The 13654-nt window shown below is 43.7% G+C and overlaps 1 protein-coding gene across 3 annotated transcripts in view; it reads left to right on the top strand.

Annotated features, from left to right (window-relative positions):
* Positions 1-12984, top strand: part of PDGFRA (platelet derived growth factor receptor alpha) — a 46064-nt gene extending 33080 nt beyond the window's left edge. For all 3 annotated transcript variants that reach the window (XM_060012518.1, XM_060012519.1, XM_060012520.1), the window contains exons 19-23: positions 95-206; positions 1297-1396; positions 1511-1616; positions 2845-3086; positions 9605-12984. In XM_060012518.1, the coding sequence (XP_059868501.1) occupies positions 95-206; positions 1297-1396; positions 1511-1616; positions 2845-3086; positions 9605-9752 (708 nt within the window). In that variant the 3' untranslated portion in view covers positions 9753-12984. The remainder of the gene's footprint in view (positions 1-94; positions 207-1296; positions 1397-1510; positions 1617-2844; positions 3087-9604) is intronic.
* The last annotated feature ends 670 nt before the right edge of the window (positions 12985-13654 follow it).

Here is a 13654-nt window from a genome sequence, read left to right as displayed (position 1 = left end):
AAGCTATTAGCCCAGAGAGGACCCCTTTCTATTCCTGCTGCCGTAGATCATAGCTGCATCTGCTGGCTTTAACGTCCTCCCCGCTTCCCTGCAGACCTTTCTCCCGGTGAAGTGGATGGCTCCTGAGAGCATCTTTGACAACCTCTACACCACACTGAGCGACGTCTGGTCTTACGGCATTCTGCTCTGGGAGATCTTTTCCCTCGGTATGGGCCTGACATCTCTGCTTGTTTGGGTTGTTCTGGAACAGCACTGGAAGGGAGATGCTGTGTTTGCCAAGCTCCAGGATGTAAACAGTGTTAAGATACCTAGTGTGGGTCAGGTGCACTGCAGCCGATTCACACGTTGTGCACTTACGATGGCTAGTGTGTTTCCGAGCAGACCGAGAAGGGGTCTTGGGGAACTGTGCCCTCACCCCTGGCCTTTGCCCCCCTTCTCCTCTGAGCTACATCAGAGGGACTGTCTCCTGCTGGAAATGCTCATGATGACATTCACTCACCCGCTGCTTCTTCACCTTGGACTTTGGGTTAAGTGGGTTCACCGGTGGGGATTCGCCCTCCCTCACCTCATGGTGGTGGACACTCAGTGAAAGCAGTGCAGTGAGGGAAGGGGAATGGTGACTCCCTTCCTGGTCATCATTCTGGAGGAGAGAAACCTTCTAGTCATTCAGTAAGTCAGGCACCGGTTACTGAAGAACACAGGTGCCCCGAGCTACCAGGTGAGGGCCCTGCGAGGGGGTGATTCACGCCCCTGACTTCCAGACGGTTCACCTGGGGAGGTGAAACTTACACATTTAATGATAAGCTGTGTGTTCCTGATTTAAAATTGTAATGGAAGCTCAGAGAACAGAGGAGTCCTGGAGTAGTTTTGGAAGGAAACTAAACTTGACCTGGCCTTGGCCACAAAAATGGGAAATGTTTCATGAATCCACTATTGTCCTGATGTGACAGTAAAGGGCTTTCCCTGCCTGTTCTCCTTTGTCGACCCTAGTTCATCCCTCCGTAGATGTCACTGTGGGTCACCCAAGTGTGTGGCCTAACTGAGTCTCGTATTCTGTGACAAACAGAGAATTATCTAGACATTTCAAGACTGCTGCCTTAATTATTTGAACATTTCGGATGGAAATGACTTTCCATTGGGCAAGGCTGTGAAATCAAGCAGATGATAACACTTAATTTCTTTGGAAGAACCGCTACTTCAAGGCGGGGATCCCCAAACATTTTCTAAAGGTGTCAAGTGTTTCAACAGTGTACCACACACTCGTCAGTCCTGGTCGTTTTCTTCTTGGGTCCTCAGGTGGTACGCCCTACCCTGGCATGGTGGTGGATTCTACTTTCTACAATAAGATCAAGAGTGGGTACCGGATGGCCAAGCCTGACCACGCCACCAGTGAAGTGTGAGCCCCCCCTTGCTATCCCGTGGGCCTGTGTTCATGCCTGGTGGGTCTATGGGGGTAGGGGGTGCCCTGACGTTCCTCCCTGTGCCCACTGTGAGTCCTGTGCTTCTCCAGCTACGAGATCATGGTGAAGTGCTGGAACAGTGAGCCAGAGAAGAGACCCTCCTTTTACCACCTGAGTGAGATTGTGGAGAATCTGCTGCCTGGACAATATAAAAAGGTTTGTCTGAGCCTCTTAAGATTGGTGAGTGGAAAGGAATGGGCAAAGGGAGGAGACAACAGCTGGTCATTGCACAGGAGAGCAGTACTGTTCAACACTATGTTAAAGGAGGAAAAAGATTGTGTGATCCAGTGGCCGGGGCTTCAGGGAGTGCTCCCTGGGCCCTTGGTAGCAATGATGAGTAGAAACCCTCCTCTTCCTGCACGGCTCCCTTTCATCCTGAGTGTGCGACACCTGTAAGCACTTCATTCTCCATATGCTTGAGTATCTGAAGCTACTGTGCAGTTAGAAGTCTCAGAGCACCCACAGCCATTAAATCGCTAATTTGAATGCACTTAAACCCATGCGAAATTGGCTTTTACCAGCCGACTGGAAGGAACAACCTCAGCTGTTATCTGTGGCTCCAGCTGGTTTTTTGTGGAATAGGAAGCATTGTTCAAAGGAACAAATGTAATTTCATGGAACCAAGCAGGATACGGTAATGAATGAAACAAATTTTTGCTGAGATGCTGAGAAGGAAACCCAGACACACTTGTGGAATAAACTCAGTTTCTTAGATTCAGTCACCATGTAGGTTTTCCATACTTATTGCTTCTCTTCCTTCTTCTCGAGGAAGAGCAGTGTTAGCTGAACTGGAAGTTAAATACTTTTGTTTATCGATTATCTCACTGCGCCTTACAACCGCCATAAGTGAGGCAGAAGGAAGGAAGGAAATTAACGATAGGAAAGTCAGAGACACTCTGGTTGGTGAAATCGTGTTGATGGGAACAGACTGGAACTATTGTTGAAAATGGGGTCTTTTTTAGATCAATGGTCCCTAAGTTTTGAATTACATTTCTCCAGTGTTTGGGGATTAGGAAGACTTCTGGTATGATGCTCCCAGTGGAAGCCCTGTTCACCTCTTATTGGGACTCATCCAAGCCCTGGAGAGACTGTGTGATGGGGACCAGAAGGGTCCATGCTAGTCCCAGAGAAGGGAGTGTGTGTGTTTGGGGACACAGTTGTAGCTACTGACTGAGAAGGGATTCTTGGTATCTCAAGACCTACCAGCAGGAGATCTCTGCCACGGGTGGCCCTTTCTTCATGTTACACATCTCTGCGGAACAGTTAACACCTGACTCTCCTTCAGTTGTCAACAGTTAAAAAATAGTAAGCTCTGAGCATCAGTGTTCTTTTTTGCAGTTCTGTCAGTAACCCTTGAGTAACTATGTGAAATGAACATTTGCAGAGTTATGAAAAGATCCACCTGGACTTCCTGAAGAGTGACCATCCCGCCGTGGCACGTATGCGCGTGGACTCCGACAATGCGTACATTGGCGTCACCTACAAAAACGAGGAGGACAAGCTGAAGGACTGGGAGGGTGGCCTCGACGAGCAGAGGCTGAGCGCAGACAGTGGCTACATCATCCCTCTGCCTGACATCGACCCTGTTCCTGAAGAGGAAGACCTGGGCAAAAGGAACAGACACAGGTAGACACGAGACCTCAGCTTCCCGCCGAGCTCTCTCCCCTCCCCTCTCCCAGCGCACCTGAAGGGGAGGAGCCATTGCCCCATTGTGAGGCCCTCCTGGTGCTCAATCTGTCCTGGGGGAGCCAGTGGCAGAACCCCCAGGGGTCTGTTTAGTTTTGAAAATGCTTCCCAGATGATTCTTTAAATTTTTTGTTTGTTTGTTTACTCAAATATAGTTGGCTTACAATATTATATTAGTGTCAAGTGTACAACATAGTGATTTGATATTTTTATAGATTATACACCATACAAAGTTATTATAAATTATAGATTATTTCCCTATGTGTGCTGTACATTACATCCCTGCGATTTATCTTTTTGCGGTACGCAGGCCTCTCACTGTTGTGGCCTCTCCCGTTGCGGAGCACAGGCTCCGGACGCGCAGGCTCAGCGGCCATGGCTCACGGGCCCAGCCGCTCTGCAGCATGTGGGATCTTCCCGGACTGGGTCAGGAACCCGTGTCCCCTGCATCGGCAGGCAGACTCCCAACCACTGCGCCACCAGGGAAGCCCCCTGTGATTTATTTATTTTATAACTGGTAGTTTGTACCTTTCAATCCCATTCACCTACTTTGCCCCTCTCCCCTCTGGTAACCAATAGTTTGTTCTCTGTGAGTCTGTTTTTGTTGTGTTTGTTAATTTGTTTTCTTTTTTTAGCTTTCACATATACGTGAAAACATACAGTATTTGTCTCTGACTCATTTCACTAAGTGTAACACCCTCCAGGTCCATTCACGTTGTCACAAGTGGCAAGATTTCATTCTTTTTTATGGCTGAGTATTTCATTGTGTGTATATACCATATCTTCCTTATCCATTCGTCGGTTGATGGGCACTTAGGTTGCTTCCATATCATGGCTATTGTAAATAATGCTGTTAAGAACACTGGGGTGCACGTATCTTTCCGAATTAGTGTTTTCATCTTCTTTGGATAAACACCGAGAAGTGGAACTGCTGTGTCGTATGGTAGTTCTATTTTTAATTTTTTGAGGAACCTCCATATTGTTTTCCATAGTGGTTGCACCAATTTACATTCCCACTAACAATGTACTAGGGTTTTCTTTTTTCCACATCCTCACCACCATTTGTTATTTCTTGTCTTTTTGATGATAGCCATTCTGACAGGCATGACATGATATCTCATTGTGGTTTTGATTTGCATTTCCCTGATGATTAGTGATGTTGAGCATCTTTTCATGTGCCTGTTGACCATCTGTATGCCTTCTTTGGAAAAATGCCTATTCAGGTCCTCTGCCCAATTTTTAATTGGATTGTTTGGGGTTTTTTGATATTGAGTTGTATGAGTTCTTTATGTATTTTGGTTATTAATCCCTTATCAGACATATTTTTGCAAATATCTTCTCTCATTCAGTAGGTTCCCTTTTCATTTTGTTATTGGTTTCCTTTGCTGTGCAAAAGGTTTGATCAGGTCCCATTTGTTTATTTTTGTTGTTGTTGCTCTTGGCTGAAGAGACAGGTCCAAAAACATATTGCTTAGACCAGTGTCAAAGAGTGTACTGCCTATATTTGCTCCCTGGAGCTGGTGGAGGTCTGGGGCAGGAAGGGACATGTTTCCCTGATGGAGAACCTTTGACCTAAGTCCTCAAGTAATTTGATCAAACTGACACAGCAACTATGATTACTGAAATAATATAAGCCTCTCTTGCTGTTTTTTTTTCTTTTTTCTTTTCTTTTTTGGCCCCACAGCCTGTGGGTGGGATCTTGTGGGATCTTAGTTCCCCGACCAGGGATCTAACCCGCATCCCCTGCAGTGGAAGCTTGGAGTCTTAACCACTGGACTGCCAGAGAAATCCTTCTTCCTGTTTTCTTATTTAGTTTCTTAATTCAAACCGAGGAGAAAATTGAGAGGCGGGCTGTACTGGGCTATTTGACGCTACATCAGTGGTTTCATTTATTCATTCATTCATTCATGCTACGTTGGGTCTTTGTTGCTGCGCCTGGGATTTCTCTAATTGTGGAGAGCGGGGGCTACTCTTCATTGTGGTGAGTGGGCTTCTCATTGCGGTGGCTTCTCTTGTTGCGGAGCACGGGTTCTAGGCGTGCGGGTTTCAGTAGTTGTGGCACACGGGCTTAGCTGCTCCGCGGCATGTGGGATCTTCCCCACCCAGGGCTCAAACCCATGTTCCCAGCATTGGCAGGCGGATTCTTAACCACTGCGCCACCAGGGAAGTCCCCATCAGCGGTTTTAAACCCTGGCTGCAAGTTGGAACCACCTGGGGAGATTTGATAACTACTGCTATACAAGCCTCACCCAGGCCAACAAATGATAATCTCTGGGAGTGAGGCACAGCACTCTCTGGCTGATTTGTTCTTTCTTTCTTTCTAACTTTGTATTATGGAAGATTTCTAACGTGCATAATTCAAACAGTATAGTGAACTGTCAGGTACCCACCACTCAACTTCAGTGTTGATGAACCCATGACCTGTCTGCTTGCGTAGCCATATCTACTCCTCCTCTACCACTTCCCTCTGGATTATTTTGAAGCAGATCCTAGACATCATATCATTTCACCCATAATATTTCAGCATACATCTCAAAAAGATAAGGGCTCTATTTTTAAAAATAACTATAGTTATTAAAAATAACTACAGTACCATTATTTCACCCCCCAAATTGACAATAAATAGTTAAAAGCATCCGATATCCAGTCAGTGTTCAAATTTCCTTGATTCTCTCATAAATATTATTTTACATTTAGTTTGTTCTGTTCAAGACCCAAATAAGAGTCACACCTTGACTTTGGTTGATAGAGCTCTATAAGTTCGTTCTGCCTCTTTTAGCCCCCTTGCATATTGTTTGTGTAAAAACCAGAGCCTTTGCCTTTAGAGTTCCCACATTCAGAATTTTGCTGCTTGCATTACTGTTGTGAGTTTTATCACATGCTTCTGTCTCCTATATTTGTTGGAAATTGGTAGTTAGTCTAGAGGCTTGATCTGACTCAGTAGATTTTTGGTAAGTGTGCTTCAAAGATGATGCAGTGTACAGGAGTTACATGCTGTACCGTTGTCTCTTTCTGTGACAATAGCAGCCAATGGTGATCATACCTAGACCCATTAATTTATTACCAACGTGATGCTAATGCACCATTGGTTTGTGTGGTCCAGGGGGAGGGGCCATGCCCCACTTCCTTGCTCTCTTTGCATAACCCTTGGACAGAGGCAGGAGAAGGTAGGTGGTGATAGTGGCCCCAAGTTCAAGGTCCAAGTTGCTTATGAGTTTCTCTCTTTCTCTCTTCATTCAGGATATTGCTGTCTCTTTCTCATTCAGTTGAATACGTATAAATATTTAGGCAGAAGCACATGACATTATTATTTTGGAGGCTTATAACTGTGACCTCTCTCAACCAATTTAGGTATAAGATAGAGACAGCCCTTGTTTATGTGTATGCACCAGGTAATTTTAAAAATATAGTTTTTGTTTGTTTGTTTTTGTGATGAGATTTGGAGATGAAGAAAAGTGGGCTGTCTGACTTACCTTTCTGTTTATCCTCTGCTCAGAACAATTTTTAAATGTGTTTATGTTCCTTTAGTAAACAGTGTTTCTCCAAGTTTTGGGTAGTTTTTGTAGAACTTCTTGGGGGTGGGAAGAAGGTTGAACAGTGGGTCTTGGAGCGCTCGCTATACCCCAGATCTGTCATCCATTTGGTTACTTTGTGTTTGAGGGCCCTGAATATTTCAACTGTAAAAAAGGGTTCTGCTTCTAAATAAAGTTAGAAAATCACTTTGGGATAAATAACATAAGAAAGGTGCCAAGAACTGTTCTAGGGGTACACAAGGCTGGACTTCAGAATTTGACATGTATTCCACAGAGAGAGCAATTCTAGTTGGTAGGTAGTTGTTGTATTAGAAAACTGGGACCTCTGTAAGGGTGATACATTTGGTTTTCTCTGAATCACACAAAGTATGTCCCAAATGATTACACTAGGTCAGCGAGACTGTGGCCCTGACAGGTGGGCTGAGATGGTGAGTGTCTTAGCTTGTGCTGCCTTAACACAGTACCACAGACTAAGGGGCTTAAACAACAGGAATTTCTCACAGTTCTGGAAGCTGGAAATTCAAGATCAAGGTGTTGGCAGGTTTGGTTTCTCCCAAGGCCTCTCTCCTTGGCTTGCACACGGCCACCTTCTTGCTGTGTCCTCACATGGGCTTTTTCTGTGTGTGCATCTCTGGTGTCTCTTCTTATAAGGACACCAATCCTACTGGGCTAGGGCCCCATCCTTATGACTTCATTTAACCTTAATTACCTCCTTAAAGGCCCTGTCTCCACATTTTTCACATTGGGGGTTGGGGCTTCAACATATGAATTTGGTGGGATACAATTCAGCCCATAAAAGATGGGGGATTCCAGATCTGGGATGCTCTGGGTGTAGGCAGGCAGGAGTGAGCATGGTGGTCTTGTGGAACACCCTCCTCAGGCTCAGGATGCTTGGCCTTGGGAGGCGAGTGGGCCTGAGAAAGAAAGGGCCTTGCTGTAGAGGACTTGGGGATGCTAGGTCAGAGCCTATCAGGAGTCAGGTCCTGGGCTACAAGATGAGCACTGTGGCTTGGGAACCAGAAATAAGCCCAGTCATCAGCATTAGGAACCCCCGTCCGTGAAGCCTGATGAGCAGCCAGGATGATGTGGTGCTGAGTCTTGGTGGAAGCTAGCTTCTTCTGTGCCCACAGTCCAGCCATTGGCCAAGGTCCCAGGAACTGGGTTTGGCCTCTTGGGGAGAGAGGCTGCCGGGACTAGATGGTTATTAAGACCAGCCAAGTGGACTAGGATTCACAGTGAGGCTTTAGGACCAGGGTATAAGTGGGGAGGGAAGGTGGAGTACAGACTAGGAACTGAGCAAAAGCTCAGTCTTAAGGAAGGGCCCAATCTGGAGGGTTATGAAGGGGAACTCAGTCCAGTAGCCCCATAGGTTCTAAGAGCTCTCTGGGCCACCGGGGCCCCACGGTGGAGGGTAGCAGACTGTTTCCCGTGGGCTTCTATTGGCCAGGCTTGGTTCTCTGCTTGGAAACTGATACGGAAAGGAGGGGAGAGAGCCTCTTCTTTGGTGTGCATGTGTGAGACTCCGTCATGTGGCCACCCAGCTGATGGTATGGCTTCTATGCCGTGTGTGTAGCATGGTGCTGCAGCCTCGCCATGAGGAGGTGAAGCTGTGGTCCTGCCTATCAGCAGGTGATAATCTGCTTGGAGCTAAAAGAGATACATGAAAATTCAGCAACACAGGGCAGGATAACAGTAAGAGAGTAAGAGTTCAGAGAAGGGAAGACAGGCAATAGTGACAGTCTGGAGACCCTAGAGAATATTTTCTAAAAATTTTTGTGAAAAATTTTAAGTGTCCAGAAAAATTGTAAGAATATATCTACCACTTAGATTTAGCTGTTGTTAACACTGTATCACATTTGCTTTACCTATATATTATATATATAATATACATATATATGGTAGGTGTTGTGTGTATCACAAACATACACTCATACTTTTTTTTCTTGCTAAGTCACCTGAAACAAAATCATTTGAGATTCCAGCACACATCTCCTAAGAATAAGGAGACTCTCCTACATAACCATAATAGCATGACCGCACATGAGAAAATTGACAACTATTCCTTGATATCATCTAATATCCGGGCCCTATTCAAATTCAGAGTTTGGATAACAGAAACAATAATCGTAACTAACATTTATCGAGCACTTATTATGTGCTAGGTACTCTACTCAGTGCTGTATGGTTATTGCCTTACTGCTGTATTTAATCTCCCTAACAAACAGGAATATTGTCAGGCACTGTTGTCATCTCATTTTATAGGCAAGGGAACAAGTTCAGGAGGTTAAGGGACTTGTGTGAAGTCCCACAGCTGGTAAGTGGTGGACCATTCCACATCTAAGGCTGTCTGACTCTAGAACTCCCTTCTCAGACGCCACTCTAGTAAGTAAAGAGCCTTCACCTGGGCCTTTAGGACTCAAGGGGGGATTGGATGTAAGAGGAGGGGAAGGAGGGCATTCCTGGGGCGTGGGGTGAAATCCTGAGATCACAGTTTGGACGTTCAGGAGCTTTCAGGGCTAGCAAGTGACTGACCCGGCTGCACTTTGCCCCAATTTCATCCCTCTGCTTTTTCTTCCCCAGGCCTTTTGATCGGGCATTGCTTCTTTTCTCTTCCACTGGGGTTGAGTAGGGAAAATAGAAATTGTCACAGCTTGTTAGCAACTTTGATGGAAGATCTGGCAGAAGAGAAGGGAAGCTGAAGTGTGGAGATGACCTGTGGATCTGGGTTTTCCATACGGCCCACTGCAGTGTGATGGGGGCTGCGTCTGGCTTGGCGGCAAAATCTTGCCCAGCTGGGTAGCCTGGGTTTGAATGCCAAAGGATGTTGCAGGAAGAGCTCCTTTGCCTTTGGGGGGGCCACCTTGGAAATGCCCCCATGGTCTAGTTGGTCTGACTGTGATCTTTTCTATTCTTTCCCCTCTCCAGCTCGCAGACCTCTGAAGAGAGTGCCATTGAGACAGGTTCCAGCAGTTCTACCTTCATCAAGAGAGAGGATGAGACCATCGAGGACATCGACATGATGGACGACATTGGCATAGACTCCTCGGACCTGGTGGAAGACAGCTTCCTGTAACTGGCAGATTCGGAGGGGACCTTCCACTCCTGGAACCAACTTGGATCCTTTTAAGAAAACCACTTTACTGCAATGCAAAGTTTGAGGGGAGGACTTGGATGATGTGTAAAGAGAAGTTCCCAGCCAAGGGCCTCAGGGAACCTTCTAAATACGAGTGAATGGGATATTCTGAAATGAACTTTTTTGTTGTGGCCTCTGGCAATGCTTCAGTAGCATCTCATTGGCATGTGAAGTATGGAGGTAGAGGGACAAGGAGATAACGGGCCACAGGAGACAAACTTTGCGATTCAGGGGCATTGGTGAGATTCCAACGTACACAACTTTTACTGCAACAAAACTCCAGCATTGTAATTATGTAAATAACTCTAACCAAGGATGTGTTTTGATTTGTATTAACTATCTTCTCTGGACTTCTGGAGAGACCACTCAGTCCACCCATGTACTTCACGCTTGAAACCTGGTATCAGCTGCTGTTGGACTTTCTTATGAAGTACGTGCAAAACCACTTTTGAACCTTAAAAGGTACTGGTACTATAGCATTTTACATTTTTTTTTTTTTTTTAGTGTTGAGGAGATAAAAGATAATAATTAACCAACTTTGTTTATTAGATTTGGGTCATTTATAAGCCCGACAACTCATTTTCATATTGTAATCTACGTTTATAATAATGCTACTGTTATCAGTAACGCTAAATGTGTAATATGTAACACGTTTTCCCTACAGAAAAAGCACAATTTAAAAAAAATCCTTACTAAGTAGGTGACAAGTTTGACAGTTTTTGACATTTATATTAAATAACATGTTTCTCTATAAAATATGGTTATAGCTTTAGTGGATTAAATTTAGTTGAACATAGAGAACAAAGTAAGAGTAGTGTCTTCCAGCAAGTCAGAGTTTTTAACTGTGTACTGAATAGTTCCCTAATCCATTGTACTAAAAGCAATTAACTGCCCTTTGAAGTAATGCGATTTGGAATAAATAAACAAAACCCCTAAATCCTAAATGTTCTCAATATTAAGGCATGAGTCTCTGCCTAACATGACTTCTCATATTATTACCCAGTGGAAAAAGTAATCATCAGCAAAAAGACTGGATTTGCAGAGATTTTTTTTTCATGCCTGGTGATAATTCTGGTGGATCTCAACACATAGATATTTTAAATTCTGCGAACCCTGAAAAAGTCAGAAGGATGCCCTGAACAGGAGCCCCCTTCCTTACCCCCAGGAGGAATAGTTTGGAACTCTGAGACAATAAAGGCATTGTTTAGTGAAGGCTGTGTATGCCATAGCCTGGATCCTTGGTCCCCATATGGAACCGGCAACCAGAATCATGAGATTCTGTGTCCCCATCCGAGAGATTCTGAATTAATTAGGTCTGGGGGAGCAGAGACCTGTATTTTTATAAACATCCTGGCTGTTCTGATCAGCCAGATTTGGGGAACACCGGCGTAGATGACAGGAAGTTGCCATGGGAAAAAAATAATTGGAAATAGAAATCAACCACGTAGGAAGCCTCCATTTAAATCTTTGGCTCTGGGTCAGTGACATTTAATGCCATATATCTGGCAATTGCCACACTTAATTTAATATCACAGTCTTAGCTGCGACTGAGCAAGCCAAGTCTTGGTTTAGTAGATCTCACTGCATGGGGAACTGAACCCCCTCCCCACCAGTTTCCCGCCAAAAGGCATGTACAAAAATGATGCAATTCAGTGTACCAAGTCTCTGTATGACCAGGTCACTATTTTGGTGAAAAAAATTTTTTTAAGTTTTACTGATACTTTGGGGTTAGAGGGGAGGACAGATTGTCACATCCATCCAGATTGTCAAACCGGTTGTTGTGGGTTCATTGGCATTCTGTGCGATACCACTTAATCGCTGACACCATATGAATGAAACATGGGCTGTGATTACTGCAATCACTGTGCGTACTCGTGGCAGGTGATGCTTTGGAAGATGTAGAAGCAATAACAAGGTACTTGACTACCTACTGGTGTAATCTCAATGCAAGCCCCACCTTTTTCATGGTAAGTGTGAAGACTGAGCCAGATTGGCCAATTTAAAAAGAAAACCTGACTAGGTTCTGTAGAGCCAATTGGACTTGAAATACGTTTGTGTTTCTAGGATCACAGCTCAAGCACTCTGTTTATCGCTCCCTGTTTATCATACAGCCTCCTTTTGTTGGTGCTTTGCATTTTGATGTCCTTTGAGTCTTGCATGACATCATGAGGCTGGATGAAAATTCTCAGACCAGCAGGAGCTAGTCCTGACAAATGCTGTCACCTGAGTTTGTATGTGGCTGCATTTTTTTTTTTTTTTTTTCTCTCTTAAATAGTGTTTTCAGTGTATGACAGATTTGTTTCCTTTCTGGCCTCCTGCAAAGACCCCAGATGAAAATTTGTCAATCCTTCCTGCTTTCTATTTTTATGAAGACAATCAAAGTTGGCCTGAGAAACACAATTTGTGACTTTTTAAATGATTGATTATGTCCTTAAAATGTGGTCTGCCAATCTGTACAAAATGGTCCTATTTTTGTGAAGAGGGACGTGAGATAAAATGATGTTATACATCAATATGTATATATGTATTTCTATATAGACTTGGAGAATACTGCCAAAACATTTATGACAAGCTGTATCACTGCCTTTGTTTATATTTTTTTAACTGTGATATTCCCCACAGGCACATTAACTGTTGCACTTTTGAATGTCCAAAATTTATATTTTAGAAATAATAAAGAGAAAAATACGTAAATGTTCCCAAAACGGTGGTGTGGTGAATGTTGGAGAACTAACTCGATAGGAGAGTCTACCGATACAATTGTATTACAAATTGCCCCGTTCATGTTTTTGTTTTAAAACGTGTAAATGAAGATCTTTATATTTCAATAAATGAGATATATATATAATTTTAAATTATGCTAAGGTTTTAGCATTTTTGTCTTTAGTTTAACCATAAATTAAACCAATCCTGTTTAATTTACTTTAGTGACGTTCTAGTAGGACTCTGTATTATGGTTTTAATGAAACCAATAGAAAATTCTAGTTTCAAACATTATTTGAGGTCGTTAGTTCTCAGAACCGGCATTTGGCTTAAAGATGACTGGCACCTAGCTCATCTTTGATCCTGTCTATTGTTTGTTATAGTAGCATTTTGTGCATTTTCCCCTGCACAAGGAATACAAGACTGCATTTACTCTGGACCCGGTTCAAACATTGTTCAAGTACGTAAAATAAAAGGTTAAAGTCTTTTTTCACTGTATCTTCTTCCCTGTCCCTGTCCCATTTCCCAGAGGAAGAACTGCATCTTTTTTGTGTGTTCTTTTATCCTTTCAGCCCCCTTTTTGTTCATCTGCTTATATACATATATACACATCTCTACTTTGCTTTATATTTTACCTAAATGGGGTTGTACTTTATGTAATGCTTTGTAATGTGCTTTGTTCTTTCTTTTTAATATACTTAATTTTTTTTAGAGCAGTTTTAAGTTCATAGCAAAATCGAGCAAAGGTACAGAGATTTCCCTCATACGCCCCCGTCCATTCACCACCTCTCCCATTATCACCATCCCCCACAGAGCGGTACCTTTGTTACCTACATTGACACATCATTATCACCAGAGTCCACAGTGTTTCTTCTCTTTAAGTGCTATCTTTTAGAGATCTCTGTCACAAGTATATATAGGTAAACCTTCCTAATTTTTTATCAGCTGCATAGTATCCTATTGTGTAAATATACCATAATTTATGCAATCTCGTTCCTATAGATAGATTTATAGTTTCCAATCCTTCGCTGTTAAAATGACTTCATGGACTTCCCTGGTGGCGCAGTGAAGATCCCACATGCTGCAGAGCAACTAAGCCCATGCACCACAACTACTGAGCCTGCGCTCTAGAGCCCATG

Source organism: Delphinus delphis, chromosome 5 (genome assembly GCF_949987515.2).
Source record: "Delphinus delphis chromosome 5, mDelDel1.2, whole genome shotgun sequence".
NCBI lineage: Eukaryota > Metazoa > Chordata > Mammalia > Artiodactyla > Delphinidae > Delphinus > Delphinus delphis.
This window is presented reverse-complemented; position numbering and strand designations above follow the sequence as displayed.